Source organism: Gymnoscopelus microlampas (assembly GCF_963454915.1).
Source record: "Gymnoscopelus microlampas genome assembly, chromosome: 4".
Lineage (NCBI taxonomy): Eukaryota > Metazoa > Chordata > Actinopteri > Myctophiformes > Myctophidae > Gymnoscopelus > Gymnoscopelus microlampas.
The window spans coordinates 45,604,614-45,630,838 of record NC_139941.1 but is presented as its reverse complement, the minus strand read 5'-3'; the positions used below and the strand labels follow the sequence as shown (position 1 = coordinate 45,630,838).

Genomic DNA, 26,225 nt, shown 5'->3' with positions numbered 1-26,225 from the left:
GAAAGTTGAAATATGGAGATACAAGGTTTGTGCCCGACAGCAACGATATGTCGTTTCATGGCCTTGTGTTGTGATGGGATGATGCAACAGTATAGTACAGTGTCATTGTGGACAACATGACATACACACACACACACACACACACACACACACACACACACACACACACACACACACACACACACACACACACACACACACACACACACACACACACACACACACAGACAGACAGACAGACAGACAGACAGATAGATAGACAGACAGACAGACAGACAGACAGACAGACAGACAGACAGACAGACTCATTACGCTAGTTTTGCAATAGCTTCACAGCTCAACTAATAATGCTGTATATGTCAGGGATAATCATACTAACTAAATGTGTGATGTATGCGCTCATAGTGACAATGGTAATTGATTTAGTTATAGCTATCGTTATAGTGTTTGGTGTGAACGACCCTTAAGTGTTGAAAATAATAAGCTGTCAGTTTTGAAAGAACATCAATGAATTAACCTCTCTTTAAAGGGCACTTTCCTTTGGACCCCAGGGGGTCCGGCAGTCTCTTGGGCTCCAATTTGAAAAGGGATAGCAGAAAAACGGCGTGGGTGGGAGAAATCAACTTTCACTTTGGCTTTACGAGCGCTCTAATGGGTCTGGAACAACCGGTCGTCGTTACACAGTTATCACATTATTTGACATTACTTTTACCCTGTGATCTGGTAAAAAAAAAAAAAACAATACCAGGATTTAACAAAGCTTTAGATAAAACAATAGAAGAGAAACAGAGCACACAAGAAAACATACACCATAATAACATGTATAAAGGATGACACAAAACATTGTCTCTGTCTTGCAACACAGCAAGGTGAGGCTGTGGAAAACTAAATGAACCACTAGTATACATGTTACAGTACATGCTCATCCCCTTACAGATTACGTCTGTGAATTAGACCTACATCTAAACTATTTATCTTTTTAGAAACTTTATACATTGATGTTAACCATGCCAAAATGTTCCTTTTTTTTAAGATATCTTTTTTTGGGTTATTTAGTCACAATTATTAATACTTTTCATTTTGAAAATATTTATAAAACCCACTGACAGACTTTCACTTTCAATTTAAAAATGTTTCAAAAGTATTGAAAACTATCAGATCTACAAGCTCACAAAGCATTTTGATGCGACCCGTGTAGCAGAGCGTGAGCTTATAGATCGTTACCGTCGCTACTTATGTGCAAAACTGTTGCATGGAGAAGTAGGGCATTCATTTGAAATATGCAGATACAAAGTTTCTTCCTGACAGCAACAATAACGATGTCAACCTGTACCTTGAGACTGTCTAGGTTCCACTACTAGCTGAGAAGATGAGCGACGTTGTGACTTACGCAGTGATGGATATGTTTGCTGCTGACATGGGGCTGACCTCCTTCACCTCTTTGGCCTTCTGCATGGCTAGCTTCTTGTTGATGGCCTCCTCCTGTTCTTCCTCATCCTGCACAGCACGCAACAGTATGCACCAACACACACACACACACACACACACACACACACACACACACACACACACACACACACACACACACACACACACACACACACACACACACACACACACACACACACACACACACACACACACACAAACACACACACACACACACACACACACACACACACACACACACACACACACACACACACACACACAATGATGGTGTAAAAGTTAAGACCTCTATCACTGGACTCACTCGTCACCAAAATCAAATCCGGGCAGTGTCTTCCTCCCAGTTCCTCTGTGTCAATAACGATCACACCAGGTAGAGTGGACTGCCCTGTGCTATTAGTTAGCAGCACAGAGATTTGACATTTCCAAAACCTCCCACAACATTTCATTTAAAGAGCAAGGGCCCTATCTTGCACGCCGCCTTACCCCTTATGCCTAAACGTATAAGCCATATTTGACTATTTTGAAAAACATTTTAAAATAGTTCAACAAGCCGATCTACATCGACACGTTGTGAGCTTGTAGATCAGCTAATGGGTAAGGCGCGCAAGATGGGGCCCCTGATGTGCATGTCTCTCAGACTGTATAAGAGCAAAGAACTTTCCTTGAACTGTACGCTTGAACTGTACGCGAGCACAAACACACACACACACAGACACACACACACACACACACACACACACACACACACACACACACACACACACACACACACACACGTGGCCTTGGCAATGTTTCACCGTTTCGATTGAAACTTCTGTTTCAGCTGAATAATACCCAACATGATAAGCGAAGTCAAGTGTTACTTGAAGAGAACCTAATTTATACTTAGTTGAGTGTACATTGGCTCTTGAAAAGGTCCCCTAGATCCTTAAGGCGGCCTCTGCTCTGTACACCACCCCCCCCCCCCCCACACACACACACACACACTCACAGCCTTTAAAGTACTTCGCAATTTGAAAGGGTATAAATTATAGAAACATGGAGCAATTCATTACCTTGAATGGTTTACCAGGACAAACATCAGTCATGCCAACCACCCTCCCCCCCAAAAAAAACTAAAACTAAACGAAAAACTAATAGGCCAGATAAATAACACAAATAAAAACCAGGTGTCGTATATCCTAACAGTAATATTCACTATCCAATTCAACAACCATAAATTTAGGAGGGAGGGGAAATTCCGTGTGGTGTTTGATTTAAGGCAAGTGACTTTTATTGACACACGCTTGGGATAATACGGCCCACTGCCTTGGGGTCTCCCAAGGCAGGGAGCAGGGACAGCCTGAGGTGGAAAACAAGTGCACCGGCTGCTCTGTGCTGTACCTTGGTGAGTTCCTGGGCATTGGCGAGGTTATCAACAGCAATGGCCAAAAACACATTGAGGAGTGTGTCTGTTTTTTCGGCAGGCTCAGGAAAAAATTATAAACCGATCAATAAATACAGAATCAATATTTATGCAAGCAGCTGTTCTTGTAGATTCTAAATCAACGATAAATCATTTCAGTGTGGTATGTGGCTTTGGGTGCGGGCTATCTGAAAGCCACAGAGGTTAATCGATTCCAATCAATAAGGGCAGGATACAGTTCCCAAACAGAGTGAGGACGATGAAATAAACGGAGGAAAACATTCCTCGGTGAACACCCCCCTGGGATTCAATTCCATGGTACATCACCGCATTCCAGTCTTCCCCGGTTAGAATCTGAAGAGAGAGGCAGAAGCAGGTCTCAGGGTTGATCTTAAGAATAATTTATTTTGTACCTATCAATTTTTTAAGCAATGGGGGAAAGAAGAAGGCAAAATTGAGTTTTGAAGCAATGGTGGAAAGAAGAAGGCATAATGGAGTTGTGAAAATGTACCTGGAAAACGGTGAGAATAGCAGCTGGAAATGTATCGAAGTTTGTTGTCGGTGTCTCATCTTCAAAATTAAACCTAGAATGGAGGACACACACCGATTATGAAAATGTTAATAGCTTCCCGAAGCCGTGACGGAACATTTATAGTGTAAAAAAAAATAGAGATAGACAGATTCTTCCTCACAGTTAGGCAATTAGACACCATAGGAAACTTACAGGTCTTTAACTCTGAGAGTACACTCTTAGACTTATGGGGGCCTGTGGCCTACAAACCAAACTGGGGGTCCTTAAAATGAGTTGAGAATCAGTTTAAGAATGACTGGTTTAAAAAAAGAAAGGGGGTATAGACAGATTCCTCACAATAGAGCTTGCACAGACAAGATTTATCTGCATACAGCAGCATACTATCTTTGACAAAGTGTCTAGTCTCCATGACCTTAGTGCTGATCAGCCTGTTTACTCTCCTCAAATGGATGTATTGTGCTAATGCTGACATTTTGTATCTCTGACTGTCTATCTACAGGGACCTAATTACATCTACCCCACAATGTGAGAGATGCAGATAGAGGGGATTCTCCCAGCCAAATTAATGTCCTGCACCTTCCAAAAGAAGTCCTTGGTTAGCTATTAATTAGTCGGTATCTCATTAGTATACCTACACTCTGCAGCTGCTACCGTATTTCTTTTATCCACCAAAAGGTACAGTGTCGCACCTTGCGAAATGAGTCATTGTAGAGAGCATTTTGGGCATGTTGAAAAGAGCAAAAAGATCAATTGTCCTGCTCAGTGCATTCAATACATATTTTAGCCTGTTAATTGAACTATTGTATCTCCTCAAATGCAATCATAGAGTTGTCCAAGCTGGCACAGTGAGCCTGGCATGGTTTTAGTTTTTAGTTATCTAGTACAATAAGCCTTATTCATACACCGGGACTGCACACCTGAGCTCTGGCGAGGGTTTTGGCGGGACTACCCTCTTTCTTTGGTGTGTCGCCCAGATGGCGCCTAAACCCCAAACCTTTAACGTCACAAAAACTATGCCTAAACCTAACCTCACGAACACTATGCCTGATTCTAAATTTAACCCTAACCTCACAGAAACTATTCCTAAACCTAACCTCAAATCCACATCCACCTGGGCGAAACACCGGGAAAACAGAGAGTCTGGGTCTCGGCAGGAGTCCATTTCCTGAACAGCTTGGAGTGGACAGGCTGTAGATAGGTGGATGTGGCTGGGTTAACAAGGCAGATCAACTATAGTCTGGGACACAGCCAAGAGGAGTGCACAGCTAATAGAATATGCATTTACAGCAGTAAAGGACATTTCCACAATGTCTGATTATATAGGCTGCTGTAAAATATCCCATTAACCTGGTATTATCACCGTGAATGGTGTATTTAGTCCACATGTCTAATTGATTTATATCTGCTGCTGTTTGCATGGGAGCGCCCCCTCAGGCTGGATGTGATGCAGTAAACGCAGCAAAAAGAGAATGATGCGCCTGACTGCGTACGTAGTGTGTGTGTGTGTACACACACACAACTAGACAACAGTCTGTGCCAGCCCATGCAAATAGACATACTATATATCGTCCAAAACAATAAAACAAGTTAGGCAATGGAGATAAGAGGGTTCTGCCCGACAGCGACAATATATCAACACTGTCAGGTGGAAACCTTGACTACAAAACCATCACTGTTCGGGAAAAGCAAAAAAATAAAAGAACATGTGTTTCAATGGATCTACAATCTCACAACGATGTGAGCTTGTAGATCGGCTATTTTGCTACATTGCGTGACACTCTTGTACGATGAAGTAGAGCACTAGTAAAGGAGATACAAGGTTTCTGCCCATACAGCAATGATATGCATTCCAGGCAAACACACATGCATACAGTACAGTCATATCGTCACTGTCAGGGCAGAAACCTCTCATCTCCATCTTCTAACTTTTTGTGTTTTTTCGTAAATTAACGCCCTACTTGATCATGCTACAGCGTCACACAAAAGCGTCAAAAGTAGCGGATCCACAAGCTTGAAACGCTGCGTTTTGATTTTGTAGATCTGCTACTTTTGAATCCTGAAAAGTAACAGTTTTGGACATACAGTATGAGTTTTTCCACCCGACAGAGACGATATATACATACCAGACAAACTCATAAAGTCATACATAAAAAAAACAAAAAACTTTCTGTTCATAATCCTAAGGCAACACAGGGTCCACCCATGCTCTAGAGGGTAGCACGGGTCCGCCCGGAACCGACGATCCGAGGCCCGAACTCAGGTCGGGGGCAAAATATTGACTTGTCCCCCGGGGACGAGGTTGGATCCATTTGAAATGGATAGACCTGTATGGACCTGTGAGGACCCGACCACCAGCTTTGTATTATCCTACTATAATTCTAGTAACCTCTGTAGTGGTGGTGAGTACGTGAGTGAAGATACCCGGTTCTCCTCACTGGCTGGACCAATTGCTCTGATTTTGCACACAGCCATTGACCATTACCATCTGAACGCAACTGTGAAGCCCGTTTTTCAATTTCATCAAATCTCAGCTTCTTATTAGCGTTTTTCTGTCAAACACTGTCGCCATGGTTACGGGCCTGCCCAGCTATGGGACGAACTGCCTCCCGGGTTGCCAGATCATGTGCGCATATCCCCCCACGGATGCGCTGCACCGACGGGTATGGTCTAGTTATTATATTAATCTATTTAACCGTGTAATTAATAAGCTCCAAAATCCATATCGTCTGTTCTCGCATATTGAATGAGCCCCGTTTAACGTTAACAGCTGATTGAAACGCAGCCGATCTCAAGCACGCTGCACTGCTGGTGAAGTTGAACAACATGGAGTTTTTCTTAGCAGGTGAAATGCAAACAAAAGCCACCGGGAAGATGCACGTTGGAACGTCATCTGTGTGGAGCATGTTTATGGACATAATCTGCGGGGACGGGCGGTATAAATGTCTGTCAGGCGTCTGATGCTTGATGAAGGTCCGAGCGACCGACACGTTGCATCTTAAATAAAATGTCTTTGTAAGTGAAGATAAGTGTGCTTGACTGTACCCTCTTCCCTATTTCATCTATATTTGAGCGAGGCACACGCCATGGTACAGTGCATCTCTGCCTAGTTTAAGCAAGACATGTTTCTTTGCACCCTAATTAGATGCAGTGAAGTCAGCGGTTTTGCATTTAAATTGATTTTTAATGCTGTTCGTAACAAACGGCCAAGCCCGGAGTTACTAGTAGGTCATGGAATCAATAATGCATATCGTCACTGTCAGGCTGAAAGCTTGTATCTCCATCTTTAGACGTTTTCCCCCCTCATAAATGAATGAATGAGTTTTACACCGCTTTTTTCTTTTCTTTTCTTTTTCCATTTCCTGAAAAGTGAACTGTTTTGGAAATACAGTACAAGTCTTTCCATTTGCACCCTCTCAGAGTTAAATGAACACTGAGAATTCTACACCATTGGTTCTCAAAGTGGGGTCCGGGGACCCCCAGGGGTATTTGAGGGGGTTCCAGGGGGTCCCCAGCTTAATGATGGATAGGAACCAAATTGACCCTTATGGGTCTGTAACTCTGAGAGTGTACAAATGGAACCAAATGGACCCTAACGGGTCCATTTGGTTCCATTTGTACACTCTCAGAGTTAAATTAACATTGTTTTTACAATATAAATTGGGGTTGCAGAGATAGAAATGCCATTAAATGGGGGTCCGTAGCCTAATGCATGTCAAACTGGGGGTCCTTGAAATTAAAATGGTTGAGAATCACTGCTAGAGCCGTACAAATCTTCTCTTATGGGGGTCCCTGGCATATCTTTTCAAATGGGGGGTCCGCGGGCTAATAAGTGTCAATTCGGGGGTCCTTGACATGAAAAAGTTTGAGAACCACTGTTCTACACTGTAGATTGGGGTCCCAGAGATAAAACATTGTATCAAATGGGGGTCTGTGGTGTAACAACGCATATCAAACCCAGGGGGTCCTTGAAGGTTGAGAATCACTGCAATAGGACAAAGAGCTGAAAGTGTCCACTCACTGGCCGCCAAACAGCTGCATGCCCAACAGAGCAAACACCACGATGAAGAGGAAGAGGAGGAAGAGCAGGCTGATGATGGACTTCATGGAGTTGAGCAGGGAAACCACCAGGTTCCTCAGAGAGTTCCAGTACCTGCAGAGACATATTAAAGCACACACAGTGCAAGTAGCTAGTACAGCTATACACAATAGGCTGGCTCACTAAAACACGTCTCGCACACAAACAAGTGTGTGTGGGCTGGTTATTTTTCTATGGATTACTTTTCCGATTAATCGGAATAGCCGATCTACAAGCTCATAATGTGTGTGAGCTTGTAGAGTGGATATATTTCCTTTTTTTGTTTTTTTTACCTACAGTATAATGACATGACCAAAATAGGGATCATTTAAATGATCAATATTTTTTTATAATCAATTAAATGGTTTAGTTTGATCAACTGTTGCACCACTGCACACACACACACACACACACACACACACACACGCACACGCACACACGCGCGGACGGACACGTGCGCTGAAACCCACACACTGCAGACACATAGCGCTCATTACTCACTTGGTGACTTTGAATATTCTGAGGAGTCGAAGGGCCCTCAAGACGCTGATCCCGAATGAGGCCCCTGGTTTGATGGCTGCCCAGACCACCTCAAAAATACTGCCGATTATCACCTGAAAAACACAATTTACAATTGATTTAGCAGATGCTCTTATCCAGAGCAAATGTTTATTGAACTCTAGTCAATAAAGAGGTCAAATCACCTAAATAGCAGAGTGCAGAGAGAACCAGGATACAAAAGACTAGGATAATACATTAACATACGCCCCCTTTTCTCCCCAATTTAGTCGTTATGCCAATTAACCCATTGAGACCTGAAGCCGATTCTACATGTCTCCTAAATCTCAACAGTTTTCTGAAAAACGTATGTTTCTGTATCAGTGGTGCTCAATCTTTTTCATGTCAAGGACCCCCAAAATGATAGGTATTTGGCCGCGGACCCCCATCAAAATATCTTGTTCCAGGGACCCCCAGAAGCAAAGATTTGAGTTAAAAATGTTCGCTTTAAAAATACATATATATTCAAAGATTTTCACACATTTTCACGATTTTTCAAGAATAGCAGATTACAAGCTCGTATAGCTCATTATGAGCTTGTATATCTGCTATTTTTGAATAGCCCAAAGTGCAAAATAATGCTTTTTAGCTCAAATCTAAAAATGACACAGTTCCATGTCTTAATGGGTTAACATAATCCCATTCTCAACACAAGCTACTGAACTCAGTCTTCTTTCACGTTTTCCACTTAAACTTCCATAGTTTTTCAAGGCGTAAATCCCTGAACAGGATTAGAATATTTTGGCAATGGAGATGCACTGTGGTGACTAGACAGTGTGCCTGTAAACTAAGTAGGCCATACATAATCAGGTTCTGTAACTTCTGCACAGCTCAAGATGACTATCCAACTCAAACGTAACACAAGTGACAAGTCTATAAATACATAAAGTTTTTAGTCATGAGTATTAACCAGTTAAACCCTATATACTTCCCCCAGGGGTCTGTAATTGGCCCCTTCGTTTTTTCCTTTACACCAAAACATTCCAACAAAAATAGCCGACCTACATCTTATAGATCCGTTATTTCCGTTGAATATTCGCCTCTTTCTGACAATTGTTCGCCTATTATGACATGCCCAGAATAGGGATGCTAGGGCTTAAATGTTTAAGAAACACAATTTCCCTCCTGATTAAAATACTTTTGAAGTTTAAAAAAAGGCATTTATTACCCAGGCCGGACAGAACAAACCAATTCATATCATACTAGTCCGTGACACAGCAACAGCAGCAACGCCCTTCTGTGCTGTGCTTCACTTTAGCCCAGAACAACTTACTCCAAAGTCAAAGCAGTTGAAGGAAGAGTGGAAGTAGTGCCTGGGTCCAAGGCCATACATTTTCATGGACATCTCGGTCAGAAACAAGCCCAGGAATACAAACTCGGCCAGATCTGTGCGGGGAGGGAACAGAGAAGACACACAGATCAATGCCCCCACTCACATACTAGGAGCTCCCCGATGACTCCCACTGTTTAATAGAGCTGGCCTCTCTTGCCTGGCCGTTCAACTGTGGAGAACATCAAATACACAGAGATAAAGTCTTTGTTTGGGGACAAACTAGTTCTGGGCAATATGACTTCAAATCACAATTATTAAAAACCTTTGCCTGGATTAGAACTAATTTGTGTCGATTCATTGATACATAAGAAATAAATAAGAAAATAGTATTAATCGATTATTCGATTGACCCATTGAGACCTGAAGCCGATTCTACATGTCTCCTAAATCCCAACAGTTTTCTGAAAACGTATGTTTCTATATCAGTGGTGCTCAATCTTTTTCATGTCAAGGACCCCCAGAATGATATGTATTTGGCCGCGGACCCCCATCAAAATATCTTGTTCCAGGGACCCCCAGAAGCAAAGATTTGAGTTAAAAATGTTCGCTTTAGAAATATATATATTCAAAGATTTGCACACATTTTTACGATTTTTCAAAAATAGCAGATCTACAAGCTCGTAGCGCGGCACTCGATGCCACGCTATGAGCTTGTAGATCTGCTATTTTTGAATAGCCCAAAGTGTAAAATAATGCTTTTTAGCTCAAATCTAAAAATGACACAGTTCCAGGTCTTAATGGGTTAAACTACATTAACCTACACGATTAAGTCGGTTATGGGTTCTACGTTTTGATGGCAATATTATGTTTGGTTAATTGCCCAGGCCTAGGAGGACAAAGAGTTCTTTTTGGTGCACAGGGTGGCATGTTCTCCCATGAATGTGTGTTCCGTGTACGTGTGAAATGTATGTTTCCACATTAAGCATACTGTATGTGCATTGTTCAATCTACATTAACGCATCAACGTTCACATTTAATTTATTATGCTCCACACATATGGAACAAACTTCAGGACTCTCTGAAACTGGTGCGATTGGTCTCAACAGAGACATTTAGGGTGCTTCTTGAGGACACACTACATAGTGACTGCACCTGTTGCAACACTATATTTACTTGCATCTGTGACGGTGTAATATGATTCAAATATTTGTTATTATTCTTCATTATGTATGTGTTTTATACGCTGTTATCAGGGCGTCCTTGAAAAAGAGAGCTTGCTCTCAATGGTCTTCCCTGAATAAATAAAGGAAAAAGAAAAGAAGACACGTGTGCACATAGGCTTTGTTCAGGCTGAAGGCAAATCTGGTCAGAGTGCCCTGACTGGGATATCTTTAGAAATCAGATTTTCATGACATTTCAAACCACCTAGTAATGTGTCAAATCAAGTTTCCATGTGTTTTTCTTGTTGTTTTTTTTGCTGTTCAGAGATTGATCAATCCAATCCGATCCTAATCTGGATAGCCTAATCGGATTTGGGCTGGCTAAAGTAATGGTCTGCACATAATACAGTACACCATTACTGACAGGTGTATCACTAGCCTGGGATCAATACCATTTTCGGGTTTCTGATCCGGTCGGAGCGGAAAAAAAACGTTACGTCATCAGGCGGCCGGAACCACCGGTGCCGTGAACCTCCAAATTGATTCCCCTAGTTTAAAATTGGTTTAAATTGGTATGATCGTTTCGTTTCTTTTGGTATAATAATCGTTTGGTACGTTCATCTTTTATTCTAAACTCGTAGCGCGACTAGCGGGAATAAACGAATTGATTCGCATTACGTGGGGAACAAAAACAATGCGACACTAACCGGAACCAACCACCGGAACCATCACTTTTTTCTCCTTTTTTTCTAAACCGGATCACACGGCTCGGTTTAACCCATTAAAACCTGGAACGCATCTGTGTCACTTTAGATTTCTTTGGCTATTCAAAAATAGCAGATATACAAGCTCATAGCGCGGCACCGAGTTCCGCGCTATGAGCTTGTAGATCTGCTATTTTTGAAAAATCTTGAAAACATTTTTTTTAGATTTTTTTCAAAAAACTGTTAGGATTTAGAAATCATTTTTGAGAATCGCCTCAGGTCTTAATGGGTTTAGAACGAAGACCAGGCTTTCCGCCGCGGTGGAAAAGTCTGGTGATGCGAGGTTAGTGCACATCACAGGTACTCACAAAGTGCATAGGTGAGCCATTCGGGTTGGTCGTAGTGCACGATCGCCACGCACAGCGTGTTGAGGCCCACCAGACACAGCACCGTCCAGTAGAAGCTCTGCGCCTTGACCAGGCGACGGATGGTGAAGCGAAGCCTCTTCTCCTTCCTCTTGAAGTAGGACGAGTTGTCGTTCTTGCTGCTCTTCTGGCTGGCACGGGTGAACGGAGACCCTGGGGGGGCAGTTGGGAGAAACGCGCCAAAACTGGCGATAAAGTTTACAGAGTTCAAACCGCAAAAGCACTCATTGAGACTTACAGTATAGCAACGATTCCCAACCTGTAGGCCCCCAATCAGTGTTGCCAGAGAGAAACAAGCAACCAGGTCTAGGAAAACAAGCCCAAAAGAATGTGGGCTTGGGGCCACATGAGCACTTTAAACATATACATCGGCTCTTTGAAAGTAGCAAATCTACAAGGTCACCACGCGTCGCATCGCAACGTGTTGTGAGCTTGCAGATCTGCTATTTTCAAATAAAATCTTGGGAGGAAATTATAATAAGCAGACCTGGCAACACTGCCCCCAATAACTGGCAAAAAAACTAAATGTTTATGATAATATAACAATAATGAATCACTGTGATACAGATACATAGGAACTAGGTTAGTTCCATTGATCCAAGAGGATCAATGGAAGCTACACATCACACTAGGGTTTCAAGCCCCTTTCAGGTATGGAGGGTGACAGAACCCCCTACAGATGAAGTGAGCCTGGCATCCAGGAACACATGTCTTCTTCTGAAGCAAAGCAGATCGCTGCAAATGGTGGACTATTAACCCAAAGACTGTCAACATCTAACTCTGTATTAATGAATAGCTATTTAAACTTTCCTGCTGTCCCAGATTGTATTTTTATTGTGCTTTTATGTCTAATTTTTGTATTGTTTGTACCACGCCTTTGCTGCAAACCAAGGCCCTTGAGGGACAGGAAAGATCTGAACTGAAGGTCTGAAGTTCTGAAGTGAAGTGATCATTAAAATAAACGCACACGGGCCACAAACACTTTAGAGATTTTCAAATGGGCCCTGATCCACCAAAAGTTTGGGAACAGCTGAATTATGGAAAGTGAGGCCATTAAGACGTACTGTGGTGATATCTCCTCTTATTAAAAATGACACCGGCTATTACTGGCAAGAGAATCTTCCAAAATCCTTGCTACCACAAAAGCTAAATTAATTAGAGCAGTTTTTAAATGATCTCTACCACAGATGGCGATGTAGCAGGGTTCTGTATTTTTTAATCAGAGGTCAGTTACTTTGCTGCAGAGGATTAATAACTAAGGAGCACAGCTGCAGGAGGAATAGATCAAATGAGATATAATTTACTCATTAATTCTCGGCACAAGGTTTTTCATATTGTGATTAGCTTTGCCCATCATGTCACTGCAGCCAAAGTTAAGCCCTTGGCATCACAAGATCACTATCTTTCTCTCTCTCTCTGCTTCTCTCTCTCTCTCTCTCTCTCTTTACTTCTCCCCTTCTCTTTCTCTCTTTCTCTCTCTGCTTCTCTCTCTCTCTCTGCTTCTCTCTCTCTCTCTCTCTGCTTCTTTCTCTCTGCTTCTTTCTCTCTCTCTCTCTCTCTCTCTCTCTCTCTCTCTCTCTCTCTCTCTCTCTCTCTCTCTCTCTCTCTCTCTCTCTCTCTCTCTCTCTCTCTCTCTCTCTCTCTCTCTCTCTCTCTCTCTCTCTCTCTCTCTGTGCTTCTCTTTGTCTCTCTCTCTCTCTCTCTCTCTCTCTTCCTCTCTTTAGTTCCACTCCCCCACCCTCCCACTCACACTATATTAGACCTTCTCTGTAACTTAAATTAAGCCCCCACATGTGTGGTGTGGGCTGGAGGAAAAGGGAAAGGTGAAAAATGGTTCTATTAGAGCGCGTCGTTAGTATCCTCCAGGAAGACTAGTGGGCTAATCATTTTGGAGGCTATTTTAATCCACACATCTGACTCCCCCCATCAACGCCCACAAACTCACTACCCAGACTAACCTGCCCTCTGTCTGTCTGTCTGTCTGTCTGTCTGTCTGCCTGCCTGTCTGCAGCAGGGGTGTATAGTGCTACTTTTCAGGGGAGCGCGTCTATACCACTTTGGCACCGAGTGCCGCGCTATGAGCTTGTAGATCTGCTATTTTTTGAAAAATCTTGAAAATGTGTGCAAATCTTTGAATATATTTTTTTTTCAAAGAGAACATTAACTCAAATCTTTGCTTCCGGGGGGGTCCCTGGCACAAAACATTTTCAGATGGTGGTCTGCGGCCAAATGTATATCAATTTAGGGGTCCCTGGCATGAAAAAGGTTGAAAACCACTGCTCTACACCAAATCTCTTCGCCAAAAATAGACAATCTACAAGCTCACAACGCGACGCGTTGTGAGCTTGTAGATCGGCTATTTTTTGGCAGTGGATGTGGATGCTGTGGTTCAAGTGGCTGGTGGTGGCGGATTAATTAATGAATTAATGAATTAATTCCTGGCAGCCAATGTGTCAAGTAGAAATACAGATACAGTACAGTACAAAAAGTACAGTATTCAAAGTAAATACTTAATTACTGTCCACCACTGCTGCCCTCTATCTCAGCTCTCCTCTCCTCTCTCTCTCTCTCTCTCTCTCTCTCTCTCTTGTCTGTCTGTAAAGCCATCCATCAATCTCTCCGATCCTTTTGTAAAATCTTTTAATCAAACACACGGCCCAGCTCTTCTCCAGATGCCAAAAAAATCCAACCTCCATCTTATTGGGAGGGTGCAGCAGGGTAGATCTAATTGTGCTCTATTAATAACCAGCGATGGAGCCGGGCTGAGAGAGGTTATGTCTGGACCAGAGACAGACAGAGACAGGTCCCTGACGCAGCTCTCTGCTGTGTAATCAATCACTTCTTTTCCCCCCAGTCAATGTAAGGCAATTTAAGCAGAAAACTCCAGTCCATGGTAACACTTTGTTTGATGTACAGTACATTGATACAGTGTTAATTTTTTTCGACTAAATCTATGACGAAAAATGTCCATCGACTATCTTTTTCCACTGACAAAAACTAAATAAAAACTAACCTTTGATGACTAAAACTATGACTAAATACAGTATATTGACAATTTCTTCAACAAATAAAAACTAGGGACTAGTGGAGAAGAGATCCAGTAGAACTAAGACAAGTCATTTTATGTTGGGTTGCGCCCGGGTGTTGCGCTCTGAAAATAGCAGATCTACAAGCTCACAACACATTGCAGTGTGACACGTTGTGAGCTTGTAGAGCTTGCTAGAGACTTCAGCATGCAACCAAGGCCATCAAGGCCTGCCAAAATACATTTTAGTCGACTAAATCAACTGTAGATTTAGTTGAGTAAAATCTTATGATATTTAGTCGACTAAAACTAGACTAAAACTAAAACATTTCAAATGACTAAAATATGACGAAAACTACATTAAATTTTATTCAAAAGACTATATGACTAAAAAAACAAAACAATTTGCTGTCAAAATTAACACTGCATTGATAGACATAATAATGATAACATAAAAGCTGTCCTAAAAAAATAAAAACCATAGACTAGAAATAGAATCAAATAAAGTCTAGTTGGGAGTCTAGTTATGTTCTCCTCACCAACAGATGAGATGTCGGTGAAGTGGTCTTCACCTTCCTCTGCATTGATGAGGTCGTTCTTACTTTTCTTGGTTCTCTTCAACACTGGAAATACATGAATACAACTAGATTAGAATGATATAACACCAGTTAAAAGCAGATCCTATTATTATTATGATTTTTTTAGTTTTCGACCCATTCCAGCCCGACAGCTGACAGCTCTTCGTCGCTGTCGGGTGGAAATAACCTTGTATGTCCAAAACCGAGCTTGTGGATGTGCTATTTTCACTACTTTTGTGTGACGCTCTTGTACTGTATGCTGTTACGAAAAGAAAAAACATCAAATGTTGAAATATGGAGAAATGCAAGGTTTCTGCCCCATCAGCAGCGTCTTGTTAACTCTGCACAGAGAAACAAAGCCGGAGTGAAGGGCTCTCACACGCCCACGCTCCCTGTAAACTGTGCCGCGCCTCGCTCTCTGTGCTCCATCCTAATCTCCCCCCCCCTCCCCCCAGGCTTCAATTATACTCTAGGACGTTGCACTCCGGTGTCGTCGTCGTGCACTCACTGGAGAAGAGCTGATCTACAAGCTCACAACGTGTCGCATCGCAATCCGTTGTTGAGCCTGTTAGATCTAGCTGTTTTCGGTGCGCAGCGAACGACGTACTGTATGAATCAGGCTTAACCCATTGAGACCTGAAGCCGATTCTACATGTCTCCTAAATCTCAACTGTTTTCTGAAAAAAAGGTATGTTTTTATATCAGTGGTGCTCAATCTTTTTCATGTCAAGGACCCCCAAAATGATATGTATTTGGCCGCGGACCCCCATCAAAATATTTTGTTCCAGGGACCCCCCAGAAGCAAAGATTTGAGTAAAAAATGTTCGCTTTAAAAATATATATATTCAAAGATTTGCACACATTTTCACGATTTTTCAAAAATAGCAGATCTACAAGCTTGTATATCTGCTATTTTTGAATAGCCCAAAGTGTAAAATAATGCTTTTTTTTAGCTCAAATCTAAAAATGACACAGTTCCAGGTCTTAATGGGTTAAGAACTGCTGGTTCACCCCAGGCCACGCTATACCGCTGAGAGGCAGTGTCTCCTTCAGAAGAGAAGTGTGGGTCATCCACACACACACACCCACACACACACAAATATTTATACTGTACAGATACACATACGGACTCACATACTCACACATATAATTAAAATATAATTATGTACATTTATATCACAAATATAACAAGACGTTCTGCATAACTAGTCGCTTTGGATAAAAGTGTCTGCTAAATGACTGTAATGTAATGTATATAATATATTATATTGTCGCTGTCGGGCGCAAACCTCCTATCTCCATTTTTCATTTTTAAAATTTTCTTTAATAAATCAGTGCTATTGAACACCCTTTACGTCTATGTGTGGGTTTTAGAAATATTGAGCCAAGGAAAAGTATTAAAGAGATATTTCACTTTCAAATAAACACTTTCAAATAAAATAAACATGAAAAGAAATATGAAAAATAAATGAAAAAGTAAAAATCACTGCCCCCTCACGCATTAGAACTTCTAATGCGTGAGGGGGCCGTGACTTTTCCATAACTTTTTTTATATTCTTTTAATGTTTATTTTATTTGAAAGTGAAATATCCCTTGGTCAATTGCCCTTCAATTGTCCTTGATCTGCTGCTATTGTGTCCTAATAATGCACTGTATTTGTCTGTGCGCCAATGGGCGCTTATTGATGCGTTGATGCTTTGTTTGTCTCAACCTTGTACAGGACTTTGGTCAGCTTCTGTTGTTTTAAACGTGCTTTATAAAAAATATATAGTTTGATTTAACTGCTAACCACCACCATTCCTTTCTACGTCCCTGAGAGGACTTTGATCAGCTGTTGTACACTTTCTCTCAGTCCTCACCCGGGTTGTTGTGTTTCCTCCGGTACCAGGCTCCATCCATTGGGGGCTTCTCCTCTGCATTCTTGTCCTCCTCCGCCAGCATCACCTCCTCTGAAACACAAGTACCACACTGTGGTCAAACATTTCTAGCAACGTCTATCACTATTTTGTTTTATCTGCAAGCCTGCCAAGACGAAAACCTATCGATAGCAGCAGCTTTCTTTTGAAATTTGCTCAAGCGCCAAAGAACACAAGCTTTGGTGTAAAAGTATGGATTATATTTCATCGCACGGTGGATGGTGTCACTCGGCGAACAGAACGGATTTACATGCAGCTTGAGAATCTGTTATTTCTGACGAGCAACACTGTCGTGGGATGGAGTTTAAATAGGCTTAACACCCATACAGGCTCTCCTTGATCACGCCTCTGTGTGAGGATCATGTCTTTGTACAAATAAGATAGTACTATAGGCTTCTTAGGGTATAGGGTTCTTCAACGTTTTCAGGCCAAGGACCCCCTAGCAGAGAGAGAGATGAAGCAGGGACCCCCTACTCTATATTGTATGAAATTGTGTTTCAGATTAAAGTTTTTTTTTTACCTAGTCTGCTTTTTTCCCTCTACACCTATAGCCTCTTTGCCAAAAATAGCCGATCTACAAGCTCACAACGCCTCGCGCTGCGAGGCGTTGTGAGCTTGTAGATCTGCTATTTTTGGCTAATGTTCCCCTCAGAAAAGGAATTCTAGGGTTCAAGTGGTTAATGTAAAAAAAACTAAATCCTATCACACAAAGATTTGGCGGACCCCCTAGGGGTCCCAGACCCCCTGTTGAAGACCCCTGCTATAGGCAGATGGGTGGGCTTTACTTCATCAGGTTTATTCAGATACAGATAAGATAATCAGGTAAATTATCAGACACACCAGGAAGACCACAGTAATCTCATTTTCAACGACATCTCTGTGATTTCAAGTCATTAATTGCACAGCCCCGTTTGGCAAAATCATGTGTAATCTTGCAAGCACATACACGCTCATCTAATGACAAATTAATGCACCTGAATCTTAGCTTTATTATTATGAACCTCAAAGGCAATCAGTTAAAGGACATAAATTATAAAACAATATGCCTCAGCGCAAGGTTGAAACCCTTAATTGTTTCACCTTCATTTTCAACATAATAAACGTGTGATCCATCAAATTAATAGTGGCACAATGGTCCACAGGTTTTAGGGACTTGGCGCTCGAGTCAAATTTGTCCAATGTTGTGTCCTGAAGCCTCTTGATGCAGTCTACCACAGTGCCCTACGTTTTATTACTGGCGATGATTATCTCACCCATCACTGTATTTTATATGATAAAGTGGGTTGGCCATCTCTCACTGTGCGTAGAGAGCAACATTGTATTTTATTTATTTATAAGGCCTTGTGTGGTAAGCTTCCTCTGTACCTATCCTCGCTTTTGGAACCAAAGGTTACAGGTCATTCAACACGTTCACAAACCCACATTAGATATACCATTCCGCGTAAGAGCAGTGAACAAGGAAAGACTGCTTTCATGTATTATGCTCCACACAAATGGAACAAACTTCAGGATTCTCTGAAACTGGTGCGACTGGTCTCAGTTGAGACATTTAGGGTGCTTCTAGATGACACTCTACACAGTGATTGCACCTGCTTCCTGTAACTCTGTTTATTTGCATCTGTGACACTGTAATATGATTCAAATGTTTGTTGTTGTTTTGCATTGTGTATGTATTGTATTTTATATGCTGTTATCAGGGCGTCCTTGAAAAAGAGAGCTTGCTCTCAACGGGCTTCCCTGAATAAATAAAGGAAAAAGAAAAGAAAGTGTCCGTCAGCCAACTGTGTGTCCTTGTCATAATATAGCATTAAGATCAATGTATGTGGCAGCGGTTCCCAAACTTTTCTCTGGATCAGGGCCCATATGAAAAACTCGAAAGTGTTTGCGGCCCACCCACGTTAAGTGGTCAGATGGGTGGGGCTGTGCGCATTTTCAGAGCATCTTTATTTTAACCCATTAAAATCGGGAAAGCATCTGTGTCATTTTACATTTTTGCATTGGCTATTCAAAAAAAGCAGATGTACAAGCTCACAGCGTGTCACAGCGTGTCATCATCGATTGTGTTCCGGCTTGGATCGAAGAAACTAATATAGAATACTTTACACTTCTATGTGTCGGTATCACAACAAAAACTTTTTTTTATATTAATGTTATATTATCAATCAAATATTGTGTGTGTTTTTACCAACATTTACTTTTGCAATATCCTCACAGCCTACCAATGGCCCCCGCCCCACAGGTTGGGAATCGCCGTTATACGGTGTTGCGACTCGCTTGCCGACGAGAACTGATTTCAAGCCAACAATGCGTCCATTAGGCATTAGACACATACAGTAGGCCTGAATCAGAATAGAAGGGGGTGTGGTCTGACCTGCTTTGCATATCCACTCCAGATAGCCGGTGAGCTCTCTCTCAATCTGCTGCTGTCTGCGTAGCTTCAGGAACTCCTGTCGTTTCTCCACCCGTTCCCTCTCCTTAGCAAACTCTCTGTGTGGTGGAAAAAGTACTCAAATGTTTTATTTAAGTAAAAGTATCAATACTGCAATTCAGAAGTTACAAGTAAAAGTCCGGAATTCAAAATTTACTAAAAGTACAAAAGTATTGGCATCAAAATGTACTTAAAGTACCAAAAGTAAAAGTACTAAAATATTTGTAAATAGCAGATCTACAAGCTCACAACGCGTCGCATCGCGACGCGTTGTGAGCTTGTAGATCGGCTATTTTCAAATAGCCTAGGTATTAAATAGGGCTAAAGTGGTTTGTGTATGTTTCATAATATAATACTTTATATCTGAAAAGTAACTAGTAACTAAAATGTTCAAATAATTGTAGTGGCGTAAAAGTACAATATTTGCCTCTGAGATGTAGTGGAGTAGAAGTAAAAGTATTGGAAATTGGAAATACTCAAGTAAAGTACAAATACCTCAAAATTGTACTTAAGTACAGTACTTAAGTAAATGTACTTAGTTACTTTCCACCACTGAGTCAAGCACAGAAACAGAACAAGCAATGAGACAAGCACAGAGACGTGCATATCATCAGATTTGACAAGTCCAATGACAAACACATCAGCCCCCGGAGTCATCAACTAAGGACTCCCGCTGCTACAGCATCTCTAGGTATTTCTCCTTTTTTATCACTAGAATTTCTATATATCTTGGTGGAAGGTTTAACCACTTGACCCCTATTTGTGTCACTGTACGACAAATAGCAAAAAAAATAGCCTACAAGCTTGTAGATTTTGACTTTTTTTTTCCATTTGCCCCAAATGGTTATGCTAGTTATGGATTAAAGGAGTAGCTCACCCAAAAAAGTACTTATTTTCTATACATTGCAATGCACACCCCATAAAGCCTTGAATTCATGATTTCTTTTTAGTTTTTGTCGCATTACTAAGGCAATAATTTGATGTCCGGGTGTATTTCCGGTAGGAGACACAAATAATCTACTTTGTGTCTCCTACCGGATACATTAGCCAGTAGGAGACGGTAATCAAATTATTGGCTTAGGAATGCGACAAAAACAGAACAAAACCCATGAATTCAAGGGTTCATGGGACGTGCAATTGATAGAAAATAAGTCATTTTGAGGGCGAACTACTCCTTTAATATGGTTAAGGTTGAAGGGTGGCAATTAGATTTAGTGAAACAAGCAAGTGATTGAGTTGCCAATTTGAATCCCAGCATGGGTGAAAAAAAATCTATGCAGGAAAAGAAGGAACATCTCAAGAACTGTGTAAAAGGTGCCCTTGAGCAAGTGTAGCTGCTCAGTGCTAAACGTGAACATGGCAGTATTGGGTAGCTCCCAGATGTGATTATTACAGTAGTAACCTATATGAGTGCGTTGCTGCAACAACACTATCACCGCAAAGCTAATCTGTGTTTGGTAAATGAAGGTAAACAAGACTGACAGGAAATGTCATTTACAGCTTGGCTATACCGATATAAAGAAAACGTGTGTGTGTGTGTGTGTGTGTGTGTGTGTGTGTGTGTGTGTGTGTGTGTGTGTGTGTGTGTGTGTGTGTGTGTGTGTGTGTGTGTGTGTGTGTGTGTGTGTTCGTGTGTGTGTTCGTGTGTAGGTGTAGGTGTGTAGGTGTCTGTTTGAGCACCGAGCAGGCAGACGATAGAAGCACGCGCACGCAGTAGAGTTTTCAATGCGGAAGTCTTGAATCCCAGATTTGAACACCAGGCTACGGCACCTTCACTGTTCTACTGCGGTTCTGGTGGCTTGGTTCAGAGTATGGGAAGCCATTGGCGACCACTCATTGGCTGGCCTTTAGCAAATAGGGAGAAAGTGAGAAAGTAGCGAGAAAGTGACGACTAGTTGCAGCTTTGCCAAGAAAAAAAAAAAATGTGTTGACATAACAATTGATAATTTCAGGAAAAGCCACAATGAGGGGACCTCATTAACCACTTGAACCCTAGCATCCCTATCCTGGGAAGAAAATTTGCCAAATATAGGTGGTTGGTGTAGATGGGAAAAAAAGAGCTAACTCTACATGTATGTACAGAGCCAACTATATGTCATTGCAGGTTTACTAAGAATAGAGGGGTTCTGTGTGGATGTGGTTACAAAGGCTTTGCTGTTTGTTTATCTCTCCTATATTCTCTGGGTGCTCAGCTAATAAGAGAAGGAGTACTGTAGGGAGAGAGAAAGAGCCAGAATGTGGGTATGGAACAAAAACACAGACAACACCAGAGCAAGAGAGGATTAAACAGGGGTGAGGGAGAGAATGAAGATATAGAGAGACATACAAAGAGAGAGTGAGGGAGAGAGAGAGAGAGAGAGAGAGAGAGAGAGAGAGAGAGAGAGAGAGAGAGAGAGAGAGAGAGAGAGAGAGCGAGAGAGAGAGAGAGAGAGAGGGAGTAGGGTGTGGGTGAGAGATATAAAGAGAGAGAGATGGGGGAAGGGAGAGAGAGACAGACAGACAGAGACAGTGAGAGAGTTACAGGCAGACAGCAAGACAGAGACAGCGAGACACACAGCCAGACTTACAGAGAGATAGACATGCAGAGAGACAGTGACAGACAGACAGACAGACAGACAGACAGACAGACAGACAGACAGACAGACAGACAGACAGACAGACAGACAGAGAGTGACAGACAGACAGACAGACAGACAGACAGACAGACAGTGACAGACAGACAGACAGACAGACAGACAGACAGACAGACAGACGGTGAGGATCAGTCCAGCTCAGTGATTGGTGGGTCTCCCGCACTGGACCAACCAGGGAAAGCTCTATCCTGCAATGCAGTGGCAGCCTGCCTGACTGTGTGTGTGTGTGTGTGTGTGTGTGTGTGTGTGTGTGTGTGTGTGTGTGTGTGTGTGTGTGTGTGTGTGTGTGTGTGTGTGTGCGTGCGTGCGTGCGTGCGTGCGTGCGTGCGTGCGTGCGTGCGTGCGTGCGTGCGTGCGTGCGTGAGAGAGAGAGAGAGAGAGAGAGAGAGAATTATAATCTAATTGTTTTCAACCCTTTTCATATCAAGGTCCATTATTTATTCAGCATTTCAGCCACGGACCACCATTTAATGAGATTTAGACTCTAAAACCCAAGACAATCCCAACCCAAGAATATTTTGTTATCGTTGGATACGATTTTGTCCACAATTCCATGCTGTGTTGATGTTGGTACCATAGGAGAGATAACAGGCAAACTTTGTTCAAAATAACAATTCTTATACATTCTCTAATTGTGTTTCTTGTCATTTAAGTAATGCAGATGTTAAACAATAATTTAACTCTTGAGAGAGTAAAATTAAACCAAATGGACCCATATGGGTCCATTTGGTTTGATTTTACGCTCTCTAGAGTTAAAGATCTATAAGGGTTTATTTGGCTAACAACTATCCATCATTTAGCGGGCGACCACCTGGAACCCCCTCAAGGACCACTGGTGGTCCACGGACCACTGGTTGAGAACCACTGACTAGAGACTTATAGCATAGCTAATTATTGTGACACTATATTAACACATTTTGCTGGGGACCCCCTGGTACCCCTCCAAGGACCCCTAGGGGTCCCCGGACCCCACTTTGAGAACCAATGTAGTAGTGTACAGTAGTGACTATATACAGGGGTGCACATAACTTTTTAGGTCTAGTACTCAGAAGAGCACCTGGAGATGTGACGCCCCCAAGGCTGGTGCCCTGTGCTGCGCTGCTTTTATCCGCCAGATTGGGACGTTCACGGCATATTTTGCACCATCACGGTGCGTTCATCATCGGTGACGAGTGCCTCTAAACAGCCGCTGCTGGCTGCGTGCACGCAGCGAGGCAATGCGAGGCCATGCGAGACACTCACACAGTCACGTGCAGCATGCGTCCTCGATCTCCAGGCTTTTATTTTTTATTTTTGCTAAAAAATAAAAGCTTGGAAATTCCTGTCCCAGCTGTTGGTACGCAAAAGCGCCTCGCGTCGTCTGATGTGGTGCTCATTTTTTATTTTGGGTGCGCATGCGCACCTGCGCACCAGTTATGTGCACCCCTGACTATATATAGTAGCCTGTAAGTGTCTTAAAAACAATTCTCAAAGTGACTGGCTATAGTGTCTGTGAGTAATAATATAAATAAATAAAGTGTATGTTTCTCTTGACAGATCTAAGAGCTGTGGGCTGGACCCCTGACTGAGCATGACTAGTGGATTGTGATGGGGAATAACACACACACACACACACACACACACACACACTTCAAAACACAACGCTTGTGTAACACAAGCGCACGTGCACAAAAAAGTGCACGTGTCGTAGAGTTAGAGAAAGAGGGCGAGTTGAAAGGGAGGGAGAGAGACTGAGAGAAAGTGACAGTGACAGAGACGCAGAAGGCAAAGGATGAGAGAGCAGCGGAAAGAATGACAGGGAGAGAGAGACGTATACACACACACACACACACACACACACACACACACACACACACACACACACACACACACACACACACACACACACACACACACACACACACACAGATGGATTGAAAGCAATGGCAAGGGACCAGTGGTGGGAAAAGTACGTTTTTTGTTTTTACTTAAGTAAAAGTATCAATACCGCAATGTAGAAATACTCTGTTACAAGTAAAAGTCCGGAATTCCAAATTTACTTGAGTAAAAGTACAAAAGTATGGGTATCAAAATGTACTTAAAGTACCAAAAGTGGAAAGTAATGCAGAATGTCCCATTTTGTAATAATAATTCAAATCTACAAAGTAACTAGTAACTTAAGTTCTCAAATAATTGTAGTGGGGTAAAAAGTACAATATTTGCCTGAGATGTAGTGGAGTAGAAGTAAAAGTACAGAACATTGGAAATACTCCAGTAAAGTAAAAATACGTATAATAAGTACAGTACTTGAGTGAATGTACTTAGTTACTTTACACCACTGCTAGGGACTGGGAGAGAGAGAGAAGGACCGCTACAGAAGACAGACCGAGAGGATAAATCTCAGAGAGGGAGAAGTGGAGAGACAGACAGAGAGAGAGAGAGAAAGAGACTGAGACAGCATTAGAGGAAGATTGAGAGAAGGGGGGGAGAGAAATAGAAAGGGGGAGAGATAATTGATTGCTGAATTAATTATTAAAATTAATGTCTTGCTGCTTTGTCTTTTAAAAAATCCTGCCAATAAAGGCTCGACTTGACTCGAAGGACAGAGAAAGAGAAAGAGAGAGGGGAATAGAGAGATAGAGCGAGGGAGAGAAAGAGAGAGGCGAAGAAAGAGAGATAGGGAGAGAGAGAGAGAGAGAGAGAGAGAGAGAGAGAGAGAGAGAGAAAGACAGGACGATGGAGAGAAAGAGAGAGAGTGGGAGGGAGGGAGCAAAAGACAGAGATAGGGAGAAAGAACATAATCGTTGCTGTCGATTAGAAACCTTGTATCTCCATATTTAAACTTTCGCAAATGAACGCCCTATTTCATCATACAAATTACAAAAGCAGTGAAAATAGCCGATCTACAAGCTCACAACATGTTGCGATGCGATGCTAGCAAGTTATTTTCAGCTAGTGAGCAATTTTCTTTTATTTATATAAAATATATATATATATATATATAAAATGAGCTGTTTTGAACATACAAGGTTTCCACCGACACCAACATTATGTTTTAATGAATAAAATTAATAACGTCTCTGTCAGATGGAAACCTCATATGTCCAATAATGTTATTTTTCAGGATGCAAATTAAAAAATAGCAAAAGCAACAGCTCGACAAGCTCAAAACGTGTCCCTATTCGCACAGCGTTTCGAGCTTGTAGATCTACTACTTTTGATACCTTTGATGCTTTTGCGTGACGCTGTAGTATGATCAAGAAGGGCATTATTCACGAAAAAAAAACACACAAAAACATGGAGATAAGAGGTTTTTCCAACCCGACATCTAAATTGGATATGTATGCCTGGGGAGCCCAGCGCTCAGCATGGAGCATCCTCAGTCAGCCTCAGTCAGACTGCCAACTGACAGTTCATTCTCCAAACACGCCATGTTTTTTTTGCATCTGAGCACAAAAAACATGTCCAAACTAAGATCAGTTCTATCTACTCCACATCTCAATAGAGTTAATGCCCCCATTTCACCTCACTTTAACCCTTTAAGGCCGGGAAAGGAACGCATGTGTGTCATTTTAAGATTTCTTTGACTATTCAAAAATAGCAGATATACAATACTTGTCGATCTGCAATTTTTTCGAAAAATCTTGAAAATTTGTGCAAATCATTTTTAACTCAAATCTTTGCTTCTGGGGGTCCCTGGAACAAAAATATTTTTAGGTGGGAGGGGGTCCGCGGACAAATACATATTATTTTGGGGGTCCTTGACATGAAAAAAGTTTGAAAACCATTGAAAATATAGCAACATAAGTTAAAAAAATAATTTAAAAAAAACTTTAGGAGAAAAAAAAACTGTTAGGATTTAGAAGACATTTGTAAAATCCCCAGAAGCAAAGATTTGAGTTAAAAACTTTCGCTTTGAAAAAGTATATATATATTCAAACTAAAGATTTGCACACATTTTCACGATAAAAACCAAAAAAAATAGCAGATCTACAAGCTCGTAGCGCGGCACTCGGTGCCGCGCTATGAGCTTGTATATCTGCTATTTTTGAATAGCCAACGAAATCTTAAAACGACACAGA

The 26,225-nt window shown here is 41.8% G+C and overlaps 1 protein-coding gene across 1 annotated transcript in view; it reads right to left on the bottom strand.

The window, feature by feature from the left end:
* cacna1ba (calcium channel, voltage-dependent, N type, alpha 1B subunit, a) overlaps positions 1-26,225 on the bottom strand; it is a gene marked incomplete at its 3' end in the record, with an annotated part of 165,251 nt that overhangs the window by 60,029 nt on the left and 78,997 nt on the right. The window contains 12 exon segments of the mRNA XM_084056021.1: positions 1,359-1,387; positions 1,390-1,497; positions 2,836-2,903; positions 3,094-3,211; positions 3,369-3,441; positions 7,408-7,539; positions 7,966-8,078; positions 9,296-9,408; positions 11,528-11,737; positions 15,149-15,232; positions 17,047-17,136; positions 19,475-19,590. Of these exon segments, the coding sequence (XP_083912147.1) occupies positions 1,359-1,387; positions 1,390-1,497; positions 2,836-2,903; positions 3,094-3,211; positions 3,369-3,441; positions 7,408-7,539; positions 7,966-8,078; positions 9,296-9,408; positions 11,528-11,737; positions 15,149-15,232; positions 17,047-17,136; positions 19,475-19,590 (1,254 nt within the window).